Here is a 21249-nt window from a genome sequence, read left to right as displayed (position 1 = left end):
AATCATGGATACGGTAGCTGCCAGTTTGCGATTGAGCAAGATCGGCCTTGCGGGAAAGGGTTGGTTTCCTGTCTAGAATAGGAGAGTATTGTGCTAAACCGGAAGGAAGGAGTCGACACCAAGAGAATGGGATCGGTCAACCATGGTTGGAACCTCGCTCTATTTACTGTAATTGCAATCCTTCAAGCGTGGCATTCTTGGCGACCAAAAGGTATCTCTCTATACTCATTGGCCCAAGTCTTTGTCCGGAGAATTTCCTCCTTTTCCACGAGGCTAACGGAGAATATATGCGGGCGGGGGAGGATCATTTCTGTGGGCCATAAGCAACAACAGTCCAAGTTTGTTGTAGTATGCATACATGTGTAGTGTGATCCAGTAATGATTCGTTACCAAACTACGCAAGTCAACGGGTTGATCGACAGTTACACAGCCCGTGTACCGCTCTTCAACCCCAACAGACACCCGATCCTAGCCCCAGGCTACGGCACAGCCCCCTCAGCAAGCCCCTCCCGCAGCCGCCAATCCGGCCAACCCCCCCGCCCGCTTGAACCACTTCATATCCATGGCCGCTTGCTCGGCTGGAGACAGCTTGTCCAGCGCTTCCTTCTTGAATTCCTTCTCCTCGGCCACTTCCACCCACCGTTTCAGAACCCAAACTGCAACAAGGGCGTCTTGTTCCTCCTGGGTGATTTGTCCACTTGTGAAAATCAACCTTCTGCCCTTGACAGCATCCCCGTCCTTGAGCTCTTCCTCTCGTGCCACTTCCTTGTTTTGCGAGTTTGTCCAGGTGTAGCCCTTGCCAAATGTTTGTTTGCTGCATGTGAAGAGAACCTTTTCAATGACATCTTCGTCGGGGAATAGTGGGGAGGTCGATGCTGTGCGGTTGGGGTAGTGCACCGCTTTGATCTTGTCAGGTTTGCTGGAGAGGAGGGATTTGGAGGTGGCGAGTTTAATGTTGCCTACGGAGGAGAAGGATGGGGAATGGCAGGTGAGGAAGAAGTGGGCGGGGATGTCGGTGCGGTAGTCTGCGTTGAGGGGGTGGACGAGGTTGTAGAGGCGGTCGCCTTCTTGTTGTGTCGCGGGGTCTGATTCGAGTGTTGATGATGATGCCGTTTTTTGATGGAGCGCGCGACTGAAGTTCAGGGAGGAGTCTTTGTAAGTGAGCGATTCGATGTTCGTGCTGAGGCCGTAGACTGCAGTGGGAGGGGTGGAAGAGGTGTTGTAGATGAGGTGGTCGGCGTCAGCAAGGACGAGTGAAGTTGTTTTGGCTTGTGCCATGATGAATCGGTGAGTATGGGAGTTTATCAAGAGAGATGTCTTGAAGTGAGCAAAAAAATAACGGAGTCGAGGAAATGAATAATAATAATTATATGAACCACGAGCGTAACACGAAGTTGACAATGACGTAGCCACCCAAGGCAGGCACACGGCACGGGAGGGCCATCCACGTGGCTCAGGGGCAGTGTACCACAATCTGCGGCTGTGGGCTTATGCTGTGGCAAATGTCACATCTACCACTCCACCCAATTGTTTCTACTGGCATTCCCATGCCCTACTCACCATGGCCACCACCCGGCAGCTCAGTAAGCCCTGTCATTCCATTAGCTCTACAGCTTCAAAACACAATATAATCAAAAAAAAAAAAAGGTGGGGGGTAACTTGCACTCATCCAAATCTCCATCAACCGTTGCACTGACCGGCACCTGGCACTGGTTCTTGACCTTTGGCGGCAGCTCAGTCAAGCTACTGCAATTTCGCAGATAACACCCCGTGTCCATCGCGACTTGAAGGGAATCCTTTTCCCAGCCAAAGACATAATCGCCATGTTGGCCATACCCGGTTCTGTTCCAGCGTCAGTATACCACCACAATTGACTTGAGCTGTCAACCCAGAGCTGAAATAAACTCACGTATCACCATTCGACAACACCAAAGGCTGACTTCCATCCTCCGGCCAGTCTTCCGGGTTGTTGAACGGTCTCGTGTCCCACATCACTTCGTACATGACCTGCGGTATCTTGACAGGATGTGACTTGGGGCATTCTCCGCCGACAACGGAAAACGATGTTGGTCCTGTGATGGGATGCGCAACGTGATCCTTGTGGTTTGGACTATCCAAGTTGACGCCATCCCAGCACAGCGGAAAGATGATATTAGACCTGATCCCGCCAGGACAGGGTATCTTGGGAAGATGGTCCGTATCATAAACAGGGTCCATGCACGGGCTGTACATGCTCCCTCCAAAGTTCTCCTTGGTATAACACCGATAGCACTGCTGCATGTTCCGACCGAGACCCTCTGACTTGCGTAGGTTCACATCGCCGGCCAGCATGCGAAAGCCAGGCTTGAAAGCAGTCGTGGCATTCGGCGCTGGGGATGTATAGTACACGGTAATACCACCGTTGTCGCCGGTGTTGAACTCGTTGGCCATCTGAGGAACACGTTTGTAGGTGCCGTTGCGTGCGCGGAAGTAGAGGTTGGCGGTCCAGTAGTTGGAGTGGTCTTCTTGGAAGTGGCAGGTCGTGCAGGTGGAGAGGGCGGAGATGTCTTCGAGGGGCATGGAGGCCGAGAAGGCGTTTCCTCCCACGATTTGGTGCATGTGGGATGATGGGTTTTGGCCTGGGTTGACGAGTCTTGTCTTGGAGGTTAGCTCCAGCCGCCCTTCTGCTGGTTTAATGTCGAGAAGCACTTACGGATCCAGACGCTCAATCACAACCTGCGAGCAGCCAAAGCGCAACATGGCAACCGGGCTTCTGCGTGGCGGTGATCCAGGGGGACCGAGCATAGGCCGGTCGAGCTCGACACCCGTCTGGGCGGAGCAGATGCCAATGAAGGCTAAGACAACAAGACCAAACTTCAACATCTTGGCCTGACCAAGGGACTGCCTGTGGATGAGGGGATGGATGATGGGAAGAAGAATGGAAAACCGATGATCGTGGCTGCCTCAAACCCGTGTTATCTTTCCATTGTGCTGTGCAGGATTGCGGTCCAGAGCGCCCGTGGCAATAGCACGTCCTCCCCTGTGTAACTCTTTCCACGAGATGAGTATAGAGTGCTCGCAATATTTCCGCATCCTGATCGTCCATTCTGGCCTATGAGGTTCAACATGGTCAATATCCCACCCGCGCGCCAAGAGTTTTGCCGGTTGTCTAGAGCTGGGAAGGATGTCGGTTACCGGTTGAGAATGGCAGTGTCTTCGGCAGAGCATCCGGGCCTAAGATGTGGATTGTGTGCTGGATAAAAGGAGAGAGGAAAGGTGGGAGTATGGTAACCAAAAGAAGAAGACAAGCTTCAAAGCAGCGCATCTTTTCATCATGATTTGGTAAATCTGACAAATGGCTCTTGTATATGTATGTCTTGATGCCGGATCTACTTCCTGAAGTGCAACCCTCTCCAACCCTATGGTTCCATCTTCCAGCGCTACAGTCTAGTGGCCACCATGGAAGCATCCTCTCTTAGCGACGCAGAGCAGTCTCCGGCTTGCCAGGAAGGTAGTCAAGCCCTGTTGAAGTTGTCTATCAGCTTTTTGCCTCAAACAAAGATTGGAGAGGGGCAAACTTACAGCCATCCACCGGCTCTTTGACCGTCGTTTCAATCTTGCAAGCATTCTGCTCCTCGGGTGTCTGGACTTTGAGCACACCCTCTGGATACTTGCCCAGCGAGCACCGTTGGAAGAAGCAGTTGGAATCCATGGCCCTCTGCAGCGAGTCACCCTCCCAGCCAAACAAGTAGTCAGCGTGGGTGGAGTACCCCTTTGTATCACCAGTTGACCAGATAAACGGCTGCGAACCATCCTCAGGCCAAAGGTCCTTGTCGTTGAACACAGAAGTGTCCCACATGGTCTCATACGCAACTTGGGGCATGCGGACGGGGTGGGAAGCCGGGCAAGGGTCGGCAACTCGGAACCCGCCGTGACCGGTGAGGAACATGTGGGATTGGTGATCGGGTGAGTCCAGGTTCTTGCCATCCCAGCAACTGAGAACAGATGATGTCAGTCAGTGTCACTGCAAACGTTGCAATGCATCAGAAAGAACCTACGCGGGGAAGTGATGAATAGCCATAATTCCAGCGGGGCAAGGCTGCTTGGGGAAGTCATATGTCTCACTACCACGAGTGAGAATGTCTTGTAGACAGGTGTACCTCAGCCCCTTGTACTGCTGGGCTTGCTCCCGAGTCTCGGTGGTAGGGCTGCCAACAGTCATCCTGAAACCAGGAGGGAAGCTCGTGATCTTTTGGTTTCCATTGTCCCAGAAGTCCTGTTGTGTGTAGTAGATGGTCATGCCACCGACTTGTCCGTCGTGGAAGACAGCGTTGGGGTACTGGGGCACCTTGTGGTATGATCCATTTCGGGCACGGAAATACAGTGTGGCGGTCCAGTAGTTGGATTTGTCTTCGGAAAAGATGCAGGTGGTGCAGGTCGCGCGGTTTCCAACATCTACCGAGGTGTCAACAGTAGCGTTGAACGCGTTTCCACCAACGACTTGGTGAACATGGGCAGAGGGGTTATTCCCAGGCTCAACAACTGGGTCGAGACGCTCGATAGTCAGTGTCGAGCAACCGAAACGAAGAGCCGCGTGGGCCAGGCCCGGAAGGGCTAGGAAGAGGGACTTCATTGTCGAGGCTTCAGGTGTAGATACGGGAACGGGTTGAAAAACGAGCTATGGTAAGTCCATCAAACAAAGGGAAGGTCTCATCTTAAAGAAGGAACCGGCCATGTTGACAAAGCCATGAGTTAACTGCAGCTCGGTCAGTAATAGAGTAGAGATAGATGAAATCCTATAACAACACTTGCCGGCATCCGAAAAACAATAGATATTCTTGGCAAACTGGGAGCTTAAGTGAGTTCCCACCCTCGGGGAATCTTTGACGCGAAATCATAGGTGGGGATATTCAGGCAGATGTAGACTGAATATGAGAGGCGCGGCTGGGTAGGGCTGTGGAGATGTGATTTGCCGGATATTGGTGAGTAGAGTTACGAATGAACCAAGTCGGATAGATCTTTATCTAAGCGACCTTCCGACCTCACCTCTGAGGTTGTTCCACAAAGCAGGCCTAGCCTGGAGCCATGGTAGAAGAAATGCATGTCGTATCGTCCAAAGTCTTGAAAGGAAGCCACTGCAACGTGTGAGGTGCAGGATATCCGACTTGTGTCGTCTTTCTGAATGTTGCGCGCTCGTCGACTTTGGAAATGGGGCTGCTGTTGCTGAATATCGATGGCCGTCAGGTCAGTGGGTGGGTGGAAGAGAATATATTGTGGACCACCGCACGTGATCTGCCTCTTCGATGTGCCTGACCTCGCCTGAACTAGCTTAAGGTGATAATGCCTCAGGAATTACACCCTAGGTAACTCAACGCCTTCCACCGACTATGTCTGAGTCGACCTGCGAAGTGTGCTGGGGTCTCAACGCCTCAGATACCGACAGAATATATTTCGAAATTGAAGAACTGACTGCTTCTGTCAAAGATGGTTGCGCTTCATGCATATTGCTTTGGAAAGCACTGGAGCATGCGATGCCCAATTTGAGTCAAGAGGATGGCCGAGTTGACTTGCTCCAGGACGATGGGAGACCATTGGAGGTGATTTACCTCGACCACGAAGGCAGCCGCAAGCTGCTTGACATCTACTGCCATGCCGATTCACCTACCTCATGCTCTTGGATCGGACCGTCTACCGAAGTCTCGATTGATTCTTCCTCGGATGAATGTTTCGCGTTGGCCGAGCGTTGGATCAACGACTGCATCACTGAACATGAGAGATGTGCTGACGGCGAACCCCAACTGCTCCCCACGCGAGTCATCGATATAGGAGCGGCGGAGCAGCCACCTCGACTTCGCCTTCATATTCCACAGAACGAATCGGCCCGATATGTCGCTCTTAGCCATTGCTGGGGTTCACCGGAGAAAGCTGCGAGGACGATTAAAATGACAGCCGATAACCTCAGCCAGTTCCAAACCGAGATACCCTGGATCAAGCTGACCAAGACCTTCCAAGACGCCGTTATCATCACTCGCCGCCTAGGTATACGGTACCTTTGGATCGACTCTCTCTGTATCATCCAAGGTGATGCCCAAGACTGGGCTATCGAAGCCTCGAAAATGACGACGGTGTATGCCAACGCTTTCTTTGTTATTGCAGCGAGCGGTGCTACCGATGGCGATGGGGGTTGCTTTTTGGGCTCTCGTGCCGCCAGCGTGGAGGGTGTTCTGCCTATTGAGTGTAGTGGCGTGGGAGGGAGGAAAAGCACTGCCTATGCAAGACGAGTTAGAAGGAGCTACGAGGACAGCCGCAGAATCACGCGGTCTGCACAGAGTGTGCATGGCTGGATGACGGGCTTAGGACAGCCCCTTGAGAAGCGTGCGTGGACCTACCAGGAGGAGAAATTGGCTAATCGTATCTTGTATTACACACAAGACGAGCTTCAGTGGCGTTGCGCGACCTTCAACGCTTGCGAGTGTTCTCCCCCTTCGGTGAACATACTGGCGCATGACCTCTCACGCACTCAGGACGGAAACAGCGAGGTGTGGTGTCGTATGGTGCTGGCATACACACAGCGCGAGTTGACGTACATCTCGGATCGCCTTCCTGCGCTATCGGGCATCGCTACTGGGTGGGAACTTTCTGAAAATGACACCTTTTGTGCTGGCTTATGGCGGCGGGGTCTTCCTCGGCAACTATTGTGGATGAGAAGCCACGAGATGGATACGAGTATCCCCGTCATCAGTTCCAAAAGGCATCCCGAATATTATGCCCCGACCTGGTCGTGGGCTTCCATCACCGGCGCAGTGGATTTCATTTTGGACCGCCTCGAGTTCCACGCCCGCATTGCAGACTGCGAGACGGAACCCTCGACTGCGAATCGCTTTGGGCCAGTTCGGTCCGGTCACATTACGCTGATGGGATTCTTGATACCCGTCAAAGCGAGCATGAACTGGGACTGCAAGAGCATTTGGAGCAAGAAAATGCCCCGGGTGACGGATAACCGCCCAGATCGCAACAACCAGTACCTTGGCGAGATGCTCCCGGATATCGAAACGGAAACTCGCGAATATCCCGAAATAAAAGAACAAGAATGCTATCACCTTTTGGCCTTGGGTCATAATAGAGTGGACACTTGGATCAGCATCAAGTCCCTAGTCCTTCGACAGGTGCAGTCCACCCCGAATGCTTACACTAGAGTTGGATTGTTGGAGGTTAGACACGATGGAACTTTGAAGACATTCTTCAGTGACACCCAAGAATGTCGAATAACCATTCTATAGCGCAACTCCTGATACAGGCCTTTCATCAAGTAGGGTCTGAGGTATCTTCAAGAAAAATGTCTACCGTATGCAATCATTTTGACCTGTCCAGGATCCTGTACGTGCACCAAAAGTATCCCCCAATATTCAAGAACTCCTAAACGCCAGGACAGTCATGGTTCCACAATTAAAAAAGACAAATACAATGGACAATTCACCCATCACCCCAAAATGGCATATCGATTCACAGTGACATAAACCCCGGCAGGCTGGACCCTCATAGCCATGAAATTCTCACTCCAGATGACCAAACGACATAGAATGTACAGCCCACAGATGACCGACACTGGAATGAGAACGCGTAAAGAAAGCCGCATTTGGAGGTCTCTGTTTGCCGAGTTGTTCCGCAGGAACCCAAGAACCCCGGCGATAGTCATAGGAAGAAGCCCTTGCACCGTGTAAGGTGCATGATACCCATCTTTTGACGTCTCAGAGGCAGGCTGTGTCTGAGATTCAATATCGCTGTTGTCAGCTTTGGTATTGTCCTTGCTGTGCGGGGGGATATCCGTAGCCGTTACAGGAGTTAGGTTCTTGACAGGGTCGCCCGTCTTCTCCCCCACGACTACCGCTTCTTCCGTCTCTGACGGCGAAGCTTCCACATACTGACAGCGCTTGTCGGAATCCGTCTTTGCCTTGTGCCACTTAAATATTTCGGTATAATAGTACTTATAACCATACACCCCGAATATGGCGTGGTAGCTGGCGCATACCCTCCAAAGGATCTGCTCGATAGGTGTTGCAAGGAAAAATTCCCAGCCGGCAAAGAACCAGATTGTGAATCCCACGGGTATAAAAGAGCAAAATAGAAGTATTGGGCCCTTCTCGGCTGGCAGCCATTCGTCAGACAGAAAGGGATCCCATAGCTTGGATTTGATGGGGCGACAGTAGAGTGGAACGCAGAGGATTTCCAACCACCGGGTATAGTATGCCCAGTGGATGCCGATTTGCCATCGCGGTCCACTGATAAAATCCGCGGGTGTCCGGTACCATGCTTGGGGGTCTTCAGGGAGATCATGATGGGTCTGAAATAACTGTGTTAGCAAGTGGCAGGGATAGCGAACATCGTTATATGGTTAGGTCTATACACATACATGCTTCTTAGCCCACATTCGAATCTGTTGAATTTTTACGTCGTCTTTGGTTTGGATGCGCGTTGGGACTGAGATGGAAGGCTTCTTGAACCAGCAAATCTGCACCCCACCAGGATGTATACATATGACAAGGCGGTAAGCTCAAGTGCTGTCATGGGGAGGCCATGCGCAATACGTTGAATCTCAATGACCGAGAACCAAATGGCTTGCCACAAAGTCAGGAACCTGGACCCGTAAAAGTTAGCTTTTCTCGGTGAACAGATAAAGTAGCCGCATACCGCGACAGATTATCAGAAGCGTTCCTCTCGCCAATTTTCATCGGTTCCATATCTGGAAAGTCGTCATGGCCGTACTTAACGAGATAATGAAACTCCTCTGCGTTGATGGGAAACCTCTCCGGATAGTCAGGACTAGTAAGAGACATGCCTCCCATGTCCGTAAAAAAGGCGTATGTAAGGTTCCATTACACACCTTTGGTAACCTCGTACGTCCTGAATTTCTGCATGTGTCGTCAGTCTCGCGTCTCACACAAAAATTGGTCGATGATGAGAAGGCTACTCTAACGCTCCATCTTGAGCTCGCGAACTGTCCCAGTGCAATAGCCAACAAGAACTCCGGACCCAGCAACAAAGCGTCACGGTGAATCAGGCATGACCGGAGTATATCCAAAGCCCCGCAATCCTGCCCTGATGGAATCCAACCATAGCGAAGCTCGGAAAGGTACGTGGTGTTTGTCAAAATGGAGTATTCAGCCATGACACCTTTGCGAGGTCGGATACAGGTTATTTCGACATCCAACCGATTCGACGATGTGGAGAAGGAAGATGAGATATCAAGGCAAAAAGGCAGTGAAGCCCTGTCCCCATTTTGTTCTCATTATTGCCGATCATGTTCGGCCTGAATTGCTGCTGAAAACAGTTGGAGTACTTCACAATTGAATACTGAACGCCACTATGCACCTCGATTCAGTGTGGCATACGGCGGTTTGTTAGTGATTCTCTTCTGTGGTTGTGATAGGCGCTGAGGCACCAAAAGAATGGCAAAGGTCGCTGAAGCTGCCAATTTATGCCAACGTTATTTTCCAGAAATGCACGCCGTCTTTTGGCCAGGCGCTTATCCGCAACAAGTTAAACGATCGACGATTGGTTGCAGTTGGAAGTCCCTTGACGGCGCCCGGTAAAGCTTGGCAGCAGCAGCACCTCTTTTCCTGGCGACTTCAGCTGTGTAGTTTTTTCAGTTTGTTTTCTTGCCAACATCCATCACCAGAGCCCAGAAATTCCCAAAGTCCCCTAAGCCTGGTATAGAATTAAACATGGCGACCAATTCCGAGACCACGCCGCTGGTTAACGCCAACACCGACCTGCAATCCTACTACTCCTCACTGGAGTCCCGCATTGGGTATCGCCTGCTACTTGGAGGCACCCGCCATTTTGGGTACTGGAAACATGATACATACTGGCCATTCCCGTTATCGAAGCCCCTGAGGGCAATGGAAGACAAGCTGGCTGAGCTACTGGCTCTGCCCCGCGGCGCCGAGGTTCTTGATGCGGGCTGCGGCGTGGGCCATGTCGCATTGCACATGGCAAAAGCACATGGCTTGCGCATCTCAGGTATCGATGTCGTTGATCACCACATCGCCAAGGCCAGGTGCAACATTGGTCGTTCAGGGCTGCCTGAAGGCACTGTCACAGTCCGGAAAATGGACTATCACCACTTGGAGAAATTGCCGGATGAGTCGCTTGACGGGGTTTATACGATGGAAACATTTGTCCATGCCACGGACCCAAAAGTTGTGCTCGCCGGGTTCTACCGTATCCTTCGGCCAGGCGGCCGGCTGGCCCAATTCGAGTACGACCACGATCTGATGGCCGACTCCCCAGAGGACATGGCAGTCTCGATGCGCAAGATCAACCAGTATGCCGCCATGCCAACAAATAATATATCACACCCCGGTGTGTTCAAGAAGATGGCCGAGGATGCGGGATTCGAGAATGTCGTCGTCCACGATCTCACACCAAACGTCAAGCCCATGACACGGTTGTTCTTTGTGCTGGCCATCATCCCGTACTTGATCGTTCGGCTGCTTGGACTCGAGAGGCACTTCATCAACACGATCGCTGCGGTAGAGACATATCGAGGGCTCGGGAGGTGGCGGTATATTGCGATATCTGCCAGCAAGCCAGGCGGTCCGCTGGAAGTGTCGAAGACGCGGTAGGGGGTGTTGAGAAGGGATATAATAAATGTTGAAGAACGGGAAATGAATGGTAGATTTCCGGATAGCAATGGATATTAGTACGTAGTCAACAGGACTTAAACCAACTGCCGGCCCTAAAAAGTTTCAAGTTGCACCCTTGGTCCCTCCAGAAATCGGACTCCCCCCACTCACCCGACAGTGGAGCTGGGCTTGTCATCCCTGCGTCGAGCTGGGGACCCGGCGTCTGCCGATGCGAGCCGCCAGCCGAAAAGTGCAAAACACCCCGCCATCCAGTGCACCCTCACCACCGCTTCCTTCCGAAGTCCCATAACCACTGCACAGCTAGCCCATCCAATAACGTCCATGACAAATATTGATAGCAAACCAACCGCTTGTCAAATCGATACCGCGTATTAGCTTATCGATTATGTACCTCCCCAGCCAGGTGGAGAACACCATGCCTTGAAACGACTCTTGGGAGGGGAAGCTAACAAAGCTTCCGGCGAGAAATATACGAGAGAACTCTTGAGAGGCTGCGATGTCGGTAGTCTATGAATCATCATAAAACATAAACTTTCCCATGCATCATTGTTCTCTTTTCCTGATACCATAGCCCCCTCTCAGTTACCTACGTTGTCGTTGCCAAAAGTGCACGGCACCTACCCGCCCGATCAAGATGCCGATATCCTGGCCTTCCTTCTCGCCCCGGCTCGTCTACGAGAAGGGACCCCTCAAAGCCATCCCCTTCCCTGCCATCCGACTCATCAGCATCCTCGTGGTCATCAACCTATTGGTCTGGGCTGGTGTAGCCGTTGTCTTGCACTACTTCCCTAAGCTTATCTCGCCGGCTGTTTTATCCTACACCCTCGGTCTTCGTCATGCCCTCGATGCGGATCACATCAGCGCCATTGACCTCATGACCCGGAGGCTGATCGCCTCTGGTCAACGACCTGTCGCCGTGGGAACGTTTTTCAGCTTGGGGCACTCAACGATTGTCATTGTCACTTGCATCGCCCTCGCGGCCACAGCCGGTGCTGTCAGAGACAAATTCGATGACTTTGAGCGCATCGGTGGTATCATCGGGACGAGTGTGTCCGGGACGTTCCTGTTGATTTTGTGCATTGCCAACGGGTGGATTCTTTACCGTTTGGTTCAAAGGCTGAAGCAAGTCCTCGCTGAACAGAGAGCGGCAAGGCTGGCTCCGGACTATGACTCGGATGCGGAGGCCAACGCTGATCCCATTGGCGACCAGATGGGGCTTGAGGGGATGGGGTTCTTGTCGAATGTCTTCAGGGGTGTGTTCAAGGCTGTTGACAGACCATGGAAGATGCTGCCTTTGGGAATGCTCTTTGGGCTTGGCTTTGATACCAGTTCCGAGATTGCCATTCTTGGAATTGCCAGCATTCAGGCTGCCCAGGGGACGAGCATTTGGGTTATTTTGATCTTTCCTCTTTTGTTCACAGGTATGAAGGCAATATCCAAAGTTTAAGGGACTTAACTGACTCGCTGTTGTCTTAGCCGGCATGTGCATGGTCGACACTACCGATGGCGCTCTCATGATGGCCCTATACACCAACAAGGCCTTTTCCAGAGACATTGTCGCCATTCTCTACTACTCCATTGTACTTACAAGCATCACTGTCTTTGTCTCTGCCTTCATTGGTGTGATCCAGTGGCTGTCCTTGATTGACCATGTTGCTGAACCAGATGGAAGCTTCTGGGATGGTGTCGGCGCCATTGGTGACCACTACGAGATTATTGGCGCCAGCATTTGCGGTCTTTTCCTTGTTGTGGGTATTGGCTCAGTGTTGGTTTATCGTCCATGGAGGAGGAGAATGGACCGGACGGTCAGTGCGCTCCCAGCGCCTGAGGCGACGCCTAGTGCGAATGCCCTTGTACCCAACCCCGATGCGGCGGTCGACTATGGCACAACGAACAAGCAGCCTGGAACCACCACTGTGGAGAATGTGGATAGGTGATAGAGTCGTTAAAGTGTGGAACTCATGTACGCTTGTCCAGATCATCCTGCATATATAGAATAAAAAACATCGCCATATAAATCAAATATCCAATTGGGATAACAATCAACGATAACCCCCGTCTCTCGCAAAGTCTTCATCCGTCAGTCCCTCCCGGACATTCTTGATGTAATCATCAAACCTCGAAGCGACCTCAATGACATACTGCAGATGCGAGCTGCTCACGACTTCGTTCTTGTGCTTTGCCAGCTGCCTTGCCGTAGTGATCGCATTCCGGATAGCACGGCCGTTCAGGTCCATCTTGGCAAACTCATCCAGACTGTCGTAAATGTCTTCAGAGTCGATACTCTCGGCGTCGATCTCCTTCAGGCGGGTCAAAAAGTTTCGCCAAATCTTCCTCCGCTGCGGTATGTTGAGATTATCATAGTGAATTGACAACTGGATTCGACTTTTGAATGCCTCGTCAAAAGTTCCCACTCTGTTGGACGTCAATATGAGAATGCCGTCGTAATACTCCAAAACCCGGAGAAAGACCGAAACCAGTGCGTTACGGTTGAGATCTGCCAGTCCACGCTGCTCCAAGAACACCTCTGCTTCATCGAGTAGGACGACGCAGCCCCACATCTGGCCAAGGTAAAGGACAGACTCGAGATATTGCTCAACGTTTTCTGGGCTTGTCCCGATATCACCACATGTCACGCGGTACAGCGGCTTTTCCGTAATCTCAGCCACGGCTTCGGCGGTAAAGGTTTTGCCTGTACCGGGTGCTCCATGCAAAAGGAGGATTAAGCCCTTCCCTTTACCCTTGATGATGTCAGTCCCGTTTTCTGCGGCCACTTGAGTTGTCACGAGGGCTTTGATCAAGTCCTTGGTCTTCACATCACTCAGCACGAGATTCTCAAACGCTCTTTTGTCCCACTCGACCTCTATAATCTTTGAAACATCGAGATCAACTGTGAGATAGCCTAGGTTAGTATGAAGTCGTAACAAAAGAAAAAGCAAGTGCTACTCACCCCAGGCCTTGCGTCGCAGATTGAAGCCTTTGACCTCTGGTGGAAACGCATAGATATCGTTGTCCTCGAGCCCCGGGTCTTCCCCAAGAACGAAGCATCCCGGATCTCGGCGAAGCATCCCACCTGGATGGAGCTTTTGATATGTGGCTGTGTCAATCATGAAGCGTTCGGCTTCCTAAGAAAGGTTAGGGTATGTGTACTTGTGACACAGCCAGTGTCGAGTAGAATGGGGTTAGGTGAGGACCTACATGCCCATCAAAGTAGGCCACTAACTTCCTCACTCTAGATGACCAACAAAAATTTCCAACAGCCTCAAGATGCTCTTTGACTCCCTCTTCAGCGAACCGGAGAGGATATACCAAGAGCGTCCTGATCTCTATCTCTTCGTCCATGAGTGTGTTTTCATCAAGCTCATTTGTGAGTCGGAGAGTTACGTCTCGACTCACAAAAGATGAACCACTGTAAACCCAGCACCAGCACTGCACCTCGTAAAAGAATGTGTTTTCTTGCACGGCAGGGGGAGGAACGCCGGGAGTTTGCCTCCGTTCGGGGGGCTTCCCCATTTGAACCATCGCACTGGCAATGTAGCCTCGGACGTATGACCGTATAGTTGTCACCAAAACCTCGTCTGGTCGGATGAGGAACGGAAGATACTTCAGTTCAATCTTGCCGAGTTTGAGAAGGTCGTCAACATGACGATAGGTATTGCCGAAAGCACTCTCGATGTACTTTCCCAGCAATCTGAGATGTGACTGATGTTTCTCTGCCAACTCACGGATCGCATCCTGTTGATCTCTGAGAAAATACCAAAAGAAGTATGGTGCTTCGAGCTCTTTCTGCGGGTTGGTGAGGGATTGGCGGATGAAGGACACACTTTTGGAAGAAAGCAGGGCTTTCAGAGCCTCCCGCATTCCTTTGGTGACGGGTTCAATAGATTCAAAAAATATCGGGGGCGTCTCAATGTCTTCAGCCTCTCCCACGGTTTCGTTGATCCAAGGAGATGGCTGTGTTGAACGGGGCGGGGTTGATACTAAGGGCCCTCCCCCAGGCATTCCCATCCCTGGGCCCATGGGAGGATATCCCAGGCCATTCCGTCTGGCTCCGGAAGCTTGATCCAAATAATCGACCGTGTAATAATCTTGGAAGACGACAAAAGCAATGTTTGGCTTTCGTGCCAAATGTCTTGCCAAACTGGTCAGACCGAAATCGCCCTGTAATAAGCTCACTCCGTTGTGGTCAACAGAATAGTAGGGTTGCGCAAGATAGAGATGCTGGTTGTTGATTCGATATACCACTTCCCACACCAAGTCATCGGATTGGTCCTTTTTGTCCTCTGTGCTGCAAGCCTGAGGACTCACAGTAGAGGTAGCGTCCTTGGTTTTGGGCAGACCCTCCTGTTCAGCTTCAAGCCTTTGGGGTTGTGTTTTCGACTTTGTCGGACGAGATTGGTAATGTTTGGATGGCTCTGGCTGGAGAGCAAACCTTGAACTCTGGACGGCAGGTATTCCGTTGGCATAGGTTGTTCTCCGCGGTGGTGGCGCCTCATCATCAGAGTATGGCATTTCACCTTCATGTTTAGGTGGCTCCATGCTGGTAAACTCCCCGGAAGTCATAGGTCTAAGACTATGCCGTTGTGGTACCTGTGATTGTCCTGCGGCAATAAGTTGCTGGGTTTGGAAGTTGCTCTCTCTTGTCTTGTCCCGTGAAATGGTGAAAGTGCTGTGGAGGGCATCCTCGTCATCGGTAGGGTGGTCGGGGGACGTCGCCCTGGCAGGGGACACAGATCTGCCGCTTTGACTGATCGGTCGTCCAGGAGGTGGATTGAATCCTCCACGTTGTCTACTCGGTTCTTTAGTCACATGAAAGCTCTTACACAACGAGAAACAAATACGTACCGAGACGCCATCCTGGCCCAAGAAGATGTCTAAGGTATGTAGGCGTCGTTGAAACAATAGAAGTAATGAGGTAGTGAAGCGACGAGGAAGTCTGCCTTGGCACCTCTCGTAGGCATACCTGCGTTTGAAAAGAGGGGAAAGGTGTGGCAGCCAACAGAGAAAATCACGTGAGAATCGCAGCGCTTTTGCAGGCAACCTCTCCGCCTGGCAGATGCTCCTTGCCTTCTGTCTTCTGTCGATCAAGTTCTTCAACTCATGCACAATCAATCCTCCTTTCATGTCCACCTCTACCACTTTAAGCGTCTCTGGACGCGGTGGCTTTTCATTCACTGAGTGGTTCAATGCTGACGTGGATGATGGGTTTGTTCCCCAGGTACCCCAAATTACCATTACGATCATATGTGATTCTAACCATTGAGTAGAAGCTTGGACCCAGCTACAGATGCGTTTGAAGAAGCGATTTGCATCTACCGTGACCATCTCACCAAAGATCAAGACAAGCGCCAATTCATATCTCGTTCACATGGCTTTGCAGAGCTTCAAGCTACGCTGGCCGAAACGCAGCAAAAGTACGAGTCCCTTCGAGTCAAATCAAAGACTAGAGAGTACTTGACCAAATTCTCTAATCTCCTCTGCCACTACGACAATGTGATGAAATGTCTCATTCAACACAACCCGGAGTATGTTTCTTTGGCTTGGGGTGCCATGAAGTTCTTGTTTGTTGTATGTTTCAGTTTTCTGTTTACCATTGACTGAAAGAATGTCGACTAACTGATCGTCCAGGCGTTTGTCAATCACGAAAATGCATGTTCTACCCTCGCCAAGGGTCTTTGCCAGATTGGATCGATTCTCCCTCGTGCAGAGCTATCACTTATTCTTTATCCTACCAAACGCATGAAGCGTGCCGTCGCTGAGCTATATGCCAACATTATCAAGTTCTTGGTACGAAGCAAAAGATGGTACGAGGAAGGGAAGCTGAAGCACATCTGGCACTCATTGTCCCGCCCATCTGAACTGCGATATGCCGATCTTTTGGAAAACATTAAAGAGTGATCTGAGCTGATTGAGACCCTGAGCGCTTCTGGCTCACAAGCCGAGCAAAGGGAGATTCACCGCAAAATCGATAATGAAGGCTCCCAACTTACCATTATGCATGAGGAGGTGAAAGAGCTGAAGGCCATAATCGTGAGTTGTTTTTCCCATCCTCGTTGAGTCATGAGAGATAATATCGTTAACCAAGCAGTAGGATTGGAAAGTAGGGCAATCAACAGCTTCATTGATACCAACTGCCGTCTGAACGATTTGCAGTTTGCTCAAATTTGTCAGTCTCTTCGGCAAGCCGCGGAGTATCACCTCCTTCCGGAACCAGAAACAACATACAGACGCAACATAGCTCTTCAGAGGGTAACTGAGAGAGCTGGCCGAGGTGCCTTTTTATGCACATTCGATTGGGCTAGTTCCAAGTTGACGGCGTTCTCATCCGCCTCGAAGCTCAGATCTTTGGCGCTCATTCGCGGTGGCTATCACTCGAGAGACCAGACCCGAGGTCTGATCATATCGACACTGACACTTCTCCGCTCTTCCAACATTCCAGTTATATGGGCGCTGAAAATCCCACACTACGAGTCCAAGCAGGTGCCAGTTACTTCGGTGATGAAATACCTGATCTTACAGGTAATGCAACTTCCAGGGACCGTCCTGACTGAGCTCGATGCAGCAAATGCCTGCACACGCTTCTACAGAGCTGTCACGGTAGAGGACTATTGGTTGATATTGGCAAGCCTACTGGCCTCTGTGGCCAATTTGTACATTGTCATCGACGTTGACATTGCGGAAGAGTTTCCTTGGATGGAAGCTGCATCCAGAATGTTTGGACAGCTGGATCAAAGAGGGGCAAAGACGAGACTGAGAGTGATTCTGGTGACCAACAGGCCTGTGGTATCTGCGGAGGACCGACGTGATCATCTTGTTATCAAAGCACCTTCAAATAACGCTGTCACGGGTCCCAGGTCGGGCACACAAAGCCGACGGGGGGCAGGCATGAACGGTATTCGAAGCAGAGCATCAGGGAGACGAACATTACGGTTGACATAAACGAGCCTGCCAAATTTCATTCAATGGCGAAAAACTGTCTTATCCCACAATCATTTCTCATACAGCGTCCCAGCCTGACTCAACAGCTCCCAATCCTCCTCGTCTCCACTCCTCACCTCCCGATCCCCAGCCACAGTCTTCTCATCCCCCTCCCCCTCTTCTTCCCCCTCCCCATCCGCAACTGGCACCACCCCCATAACCCCCACCCCCCCATCCTCCTCCCTCATCAACATAATAATCTCCCTTTCCCTCCCCTCCCAAATCTCCACCAACCCCCTCTTCTCCCCCCCAGGCGAAAACTCCACAAACACCAACTCAGGCCACCGCCTAACCCACTCAACAAACATCTCCTCCCGATCTCTCACCTTTTTCTTGCCAAACCCCGTGTTTCCATCCCTCTGCCCCCCTTTCCAAACCTCACTCGCCTCTCTCTCGGCATACATCCCCGCCACAATCTCCGCCAGCTTATCCTGATCAATCTTTTCTTCCTTATGGCAGGAACAACCGTGGTATAACTGAGGTGGGTGCTCATAGGGGAAGTTAACGGGGTATTCACACGCCGATGGACCAATATAATAAGGAAGCGGCGTGCCGTTGTGACAAGGGCAGTTGTGGTACCGGGTGTGTCTTGTTTCTGTTTTGTTCGTTTCTGGGTTGGTGGTGGTTGTGGTGGTGATGGGACGGAACTGGATTTTTCCCTGCCAGGAGGGGGTCTTGTTCGAGGGGAAGAGGCCTGGGTAGGCTAGTTCTATGCCTGGGGTGCAGAAGTTGAGGAGGTAGTTTAGGTAGAAGATTAGGTGGGTTTTGGGAAGGGGGGCGTGCTGGAGGAGGGTGGAGAGGCAGTGGGTTGCGCGGGTGGGGAGGGTGGCCATGGAGCTGGCGGTGAGGAGTGTGGTGTATATGTATTTGAGCAAGTGGGCGGGGGTAGGGAGGTGGGAGGGGGATAGGGGGGCGGTGCGGTCGATGGATTTGGCGTCTTCGAGGAGGATGGAGCGGTGGAAGGCGATGACCTCTTCGAGGGGGAGTTCGGGTTCGAGGCCTTCTTTGAGAAACAAGTCGTCCCAGGATTTGGGTTTGACGGATTCTTCGGTATCGGAAGGGCCACCAGAACCTCCTAAAGCGGTAAGGAAAATGCTGCTGCCCTTGTTGTACGAAGCGTCAATGGTATCCGGGAGGGGCTTGAGATCAGGTGGCTGGAAACCCCCGAGGGCTTTGAAACTCGTCCATCGTTTCGCGCTGTAGTGTTTCTTCCAGATGTTGGGTTCGATGCCGAAGAGTCGTTTGAACGTTTGATACCGCATTCTTTGAACCATGTCATGGTGACCACCAGTGGTGAGCTTGGTGAGGGCAATGTGAACAAGCTGGACATAAAAGTAGGCTTTTGTTTCTGAAAATGGTTCCAAACCCGAAGATGGCTTTTCAGCAAAGACCCCAGTGCGAGCGTCCACTGGCGCCCTCATACGCATGAACTGTTGACGCAGGGCATCAAACCCTCGCTCGATGAACCAGCTTCTTCGTCGGGTTTCACCCTCGCGCAGATACCGCTGGACAATGGCAAAGGCCATATTGAGATAGCGCTCGTGCTCAAAAGGTTCCGGCGCAGAGTTGTTGCCGAACCCAAAGAAAGACCTTGGAGCTTTTCTGGGTGGCTCAAGAGGCTTGAGATTGGGTAAAACATAATACCGATGAGTATAGCACATGTTCTGAAGATACACGCTGTAGTACTGGTCGATCAGCTTGCGGTCAAGGAGTTCCGGGCGTTTAGCGAGCACCATGTCGAACGAGGGCGGTGTGAAGTGCTTGTCATCAGTTGAAGATCCTTGCGCAGCCTCAATAGCCGATTTGATTTGATAGAGCCAAAAAACAGTTTCTGTTCTGCGTAGTGTTAGACGATACTGAGATCACGACAGTGACGACTAGGAAAGCTCACCGTGACTCAGGCTGATGGTTCAACCGGGACGCCCGCTGCTTCAGCGAAAGCATGTTGGCGGCGAAGTCGCTGGCTATCTCGAGGAGACCGCGATCTCTATTTTCGTGGAGAAGAATGGTCATGTAGGCAGCCCGAACATAGTCCCTGTGACGCCATGGAAGCAGAGTGCCGTGGATGAAGGCATTCCAAAATTCATGGTCAGGTCGGTCATTTTTCGAAGCCATTTCTTGAGTGGACGACATTGGTTACAAATCAAAGTTGAAATCCCGGTTCAAAAGCGGAAGTCCCGGTTCATTGATGGTGAGGGAAAAAGAAGAAGAGATTATGCGCGAGTGTTTATACAAGGTAAACAAAAAGACAGATTTGACGATTGCGCGTCCCTTTGACCATCTAGCTTTCAGCTTGCGCAAAGGATACCGAACTAGGTGGCGCCAACCAGGCTCCCTCATTTGCTGACACCCCCTGAATCTTGCCTGTTTTGGTGCTGCCTAGACCATCAACCACCCCAAGAAAACACCCACTAACGATTAGCCAGCGACAGCCAAGACACTACAGAATATCCCCCCAGCCAAAGCAAAGTTTCTCAGGGTCCCGTAAAGACCCACAGTCAACGTCACTTGGTTCGTCAGGCTTGAAAGGTTCGCAACTGGCAAGGGAGATGTGTCTTTGGCAAGGTAGCTGGCGACATGGTTGGCGACCCACATGGGGTTCTCATCAACTGTTTACGTGCCAGTCAACTAATCTACCAGAACATCATGTCATGAGGAAGACTCACCGATCCAGTGTCCTGCTTTGAGCACAATATCAACTTCCAGAGTCTCGGTAAGATTCTCAAATGCGGGCCGTGTGAGGAAAGACATCAGCGCCTCGCCTCCCCGAGCAAGTGTCGGGACAGTCAGCTTCTTCTTCCCAATGGTGGATGTAAAGAACTTTGCGTCATCGGCCACGATCCTGCTCTCGAACGGTCCGAACATGGCCCGGAGGTACCCCGGCTTGGAGATGGAGGTCGCATATCTACTCAACGTCTCCTCCGAAATGGACGATCCACCCGAATAGCTGCCGTGATAGAAATACCAGGAAAGCATCTCTCTTTCACGACCTCAAATGAAGAAGTCGGCTGCGTCTGGGACGCTGAAGAAAGCCAATTGCCAGTTTCCATACAGGTCCCAGTACGGCCCAGGGGCTGAAGCTGCCTCGTATCCAAAGCCGGGCAGGACATATTCACCCAGTCTCTTCACAAGCGATGGGTATTGAATGGCGAGGGCAACTGCCATGCCTGCGCCCTTGTCGTGGGAGAACACGTAGGTCTCGGTGATGTTGAGAAAGTCGAGTACACCTTTGAGGTCGGCAGCGCTCGCGGTGGCACTGTAGTTGCCGTCTGGTGGGATGGACGAATCCCAGCTCCGCGGTTATCCGGGGCGATGACAGTGAAGGATTCGGCAAGGACGGGACCAATCCACTGCCACGTCAAGCTATACTGAGGGTTGCCATGAATGAGAAGCAAAGGGGGGCCACTGCCGGCATAGCGAAAGTGTATTGAGACGTCTTCAAGGGCGACTCTTCCATGGGCCCAGTCATCCCACTTGGTCAGAGAGACAGTGGACTGGGTGAAGAGAGTTGCTGCTAGTGTAATTGTGGTGAAAAACTTCATCTTGGTGAGAGTCGGAATGCGGTTGCTGAAACTGGTGGTGGATACTGGAATTGAAGTTGAGTGAGCAGTCTACAGCTGGATATACCTTCAAAATCAAACACCAT

The 21249-nt window shown here is 51.6% G+C and overlaps 9 protein-coding genes across 9 annotated transcripts; 5 read left to right on the top strand and 4 right to left on the bottom strand.

Moving 5' to 3' along the window:
- Nucleotides 1-495: 495 nt before the first annotated feature.
- On the bottom strand, nucleotides 496-2862 carry QC763_0115220 (uncharacterized protein; the record flags this gene model as incomplete). The annotated part of the gene is made up of 4 exons (XM_062906533.1): nucleotides 496-1317; nucleotides 1698-1842; nucleotides 1910-2632; nucleotides 2693-2862. The coding sequence occupies 4 exons, from the start codon at nucleotides 2860-2862 to the stop codon at nucleotides 496-498; spliced, it is 1860 nt and encodes a 619-aa protein (XP_062761277.1).
- Nucleotides 2863-3304: 442 nt separating this feature from the next.
- Nucleotides 3305-5171, bottom strand: QC763_703450 (uncharacterized protein). Its single transcript, XM_062915346.1, has 3 exons — nucleotides 4038-5171; nucleotides 3562-3974; nucleotides 3305-3501 (listed from the first exon to the last, which is right to left on the bottom strand). The coding sequence occupies exons 1-3, from the start codon at nucleotides 4610-4612 to the stop codon at nucleotides 3455-3457; spliced, it is 1035 nt and encodes a 344-aa protein (XP_062761276.1). The 5' UTR covers nucleotides 4613-5171; the 3' UTR covers nucleotides 3305-3454.
- Nucleotides 5172-5366: 195 nt separating this feature from the next.
- Nucleotides 5367-7259, top strand: QC763_703460 (uncharacterized protein; the record flags this gene model as incomplete). The annotated part of the gene is made up of 1 exon (XM_062915347.1): nucleotides 5367-7259. One exon carries the CDS (start codon nucleotides 5367-5369, stop codon nucleotides 7257-7259), a length of 1893 nt encoding a protein of 630 aa, XP_062761275.1.
- Nucleotides 7260-9701: 2442 nt separating this feature from the next.
- Nucleotides 9702-10604, top strand: QC763_703470 (uncharacterized protein; the record flags this gene model as incomplete). The annotated part of the gene is made up of 1 exon (XM_062915348.1): nucleotides 9702-10604. The coding sequence occupies one exon, from the start codon at nucleotides 9702-9704 to the stop codon at nucleotides 10602-10604; it is 903 nt and encodes a 300-aa protein (XP_062761274.1).
- Nucleotides 10605-10923: 319 nt separating this feature from the next.
- On the top strand, nucleotides 10924-12636 carry QC763_703480 (uncharacterized protein). Its single transcript, XM_062915349.1, has 2 exons — nucleotides 10924-12046; nucleotides 12102-12636. Exons 1-2 carry the CDS (start codon nucleotides 11260-11262, stop codon nucleotides 12560-12562), a joined length of 1248 nt encoding a protein of 415 aa, XP_062761273.1. The 5' UTR covers nucleotides 10924-11259; the 3' UTR covers nucleotides 12563-12636.
- On the bottom strand, nucleotides 12597-15759 carry QC763_703490 (uncharacterized protein). The gene is made up of 4 exons (XM_062915350.1): nucleotides 15471-15759; nucleotides 13824-15414; nucleotides 13576-13750; nucleotides 12597-13515 (listed from the first exon to the last, which is right to left on the bottom strand). Exons 1-4 carry the CDS (start codon nucleotides 15479-15481, stop codon nucleotides 12668-12670), a joined length of 2625 nt encoding a protein of 874 aa, XP_062761272.1. The 5' UTR covers nucleotides 15482-15759; the 3' UTR covers nucleotides 12597-12667.
- QC763_0115160 (uncharacterized protein) lies at nucleotides 15707-16523 on the top strand (the record flags this gene model as incomplete). Its single annotated transcript, XM_062906532.1, has 3 exons — nucleotides 15707-15830; nucleotides 15893-16193; nucleotides 16254-16523. The coding sequence occupies exons 1-3, from the start codon at nucleotides 15748-15750 to the stop codon at nucleotides 16521-16523; spliced, it is 654 nt and encodes a 217-aa protein (XP_062761271.1). The 5' UTR covers nucleotides 15707-15747.
- A 96-nt stretch (nucleotides 16524-16619) lies between these two features.
- Nucleotides 16620-17612, top strand: QC763_0115150 (uncharacterized protein; the record flags this gene model as incomplete). The annotated part of the gene is made up of 2 exons (XM_062906531.1): nucleotides 16620-16659; nucleotides 16717-17612. The coding sequence occupies 2 exons, from the start codon at nucleotides 16620-16622 to the stop codon at nucleotides 17562-17564; spliced, it is 888 nt and encodes a 295-aa protein (XP_062761270.1). The 3' UTR covers nucleotides 17565-17612.
- Nucleotides 17613-17614: 2 nt separating this feature from the next.
- On the bottom strand, nucleotides 17615-19782 carry QC763_703520 (uncharacterized protein; the record flags this gene model as incomplete). Its single annotated transcript, XM_062915351.1, has 2 exons — nucleotides 19495-19782; nucleotides 17615-19439 (listed from the first exon to the last, which is right to left on the bottom strand). The coding sequence occupies exons 1-2, from the start codon at nucleotides 19734-19736 to the stop codon at nucleotides 17615-17617; spliced, it is 2067 nt and encodes a 688-aa protein (XP_062761269.1). The 5' UTR covers nucleotides 19737-19782.
- Between the last annotated feature and the right edge of the window lie 1467 nt (nucleotides 19783-21249).

The sequence above is a fragment of the Podospora pseudopauciseta genome (genome assembly GCF_035222475.1).
Source record: "Podospora pseudopauciseta strain CBS 411.78 chromosome 7 map unlocalized CBS411.78m_7.2, whole genome shotgun sequence".
Classification (NCBI taxonomy): Eukaryota; Fungi; Ascomycota; class Sordariomycetes; order Sordariales; family Podosporaceae; genus Podospora; species Podospora pseudopauciseta.
Note: the sequence above shows the minus strand (reverse complement) of the source record. Positions and strands in the feature narration are given on the sequence as shown.

What these genes read in the sequence shown, in the direction of transcription:
- QC763_703450 (XM_062915346.1), bottom strand. Translation starts at nt 4,612, where the DNA reads ATGAAGTCCCTCTTCCTAGCCCTTCCGGGCCTGGCCCACGCGGCTCTT. An exon ending in GCTATTCATCACTTCCCCGC is followed by an intron (nt 3,975 to 4,037) that starts GTAGGTTCTTTC and finishes ATCTGTTCTCAG; the next exon opens with TTGCTGGGATGGCAAGAACC. An exon ending in CAAAGAGCCGGTGGATGGCT is followed by an intron (nt 3,502 to 3,561) that starts GTAAGTTTGCCC and finishes CAACTTCAACAG; the next exon opens with GGCTTGACTACCTTCCTGGC.
- QC763_703480 (XM_062915349.1), top strand. Translation starts at nt 11,260, where the DNA reads ATGCCGATATCCTGGCCTTCCTTCTCGCCCCGGCTCGTCTACGAGAAG. An exon ending in CTTTCCTCTTTTGTTCACAG is followed by an intron (nt 12,047 to 12,101) that starts GTATGAAGGCAA and finishes CTGTTGTCTTAG; the next exon opens with CCGGCATGTGCATGGTCGAC.
- QC763_703490 (XM_062915350.1), bottom strand. An exon ending in TGGCCTACTTTGATGGGCAT is followed by an intron (nt 13,751 to 13,823) that starts GTAGGTCCTCAC and finishes AACCTTTCTTAG; the next exon opens with GAAGCCGAACGCTTCATGAT. An exon ending in TCTGCGACGCAAGGCCTGGG is followed by an intron (nt 13,516 to 13,575) that starts GTGAGTAGCACT and finishes GCTATCTCACAG; the next exon opens with TTGATCTCGATGTTTCAAAG.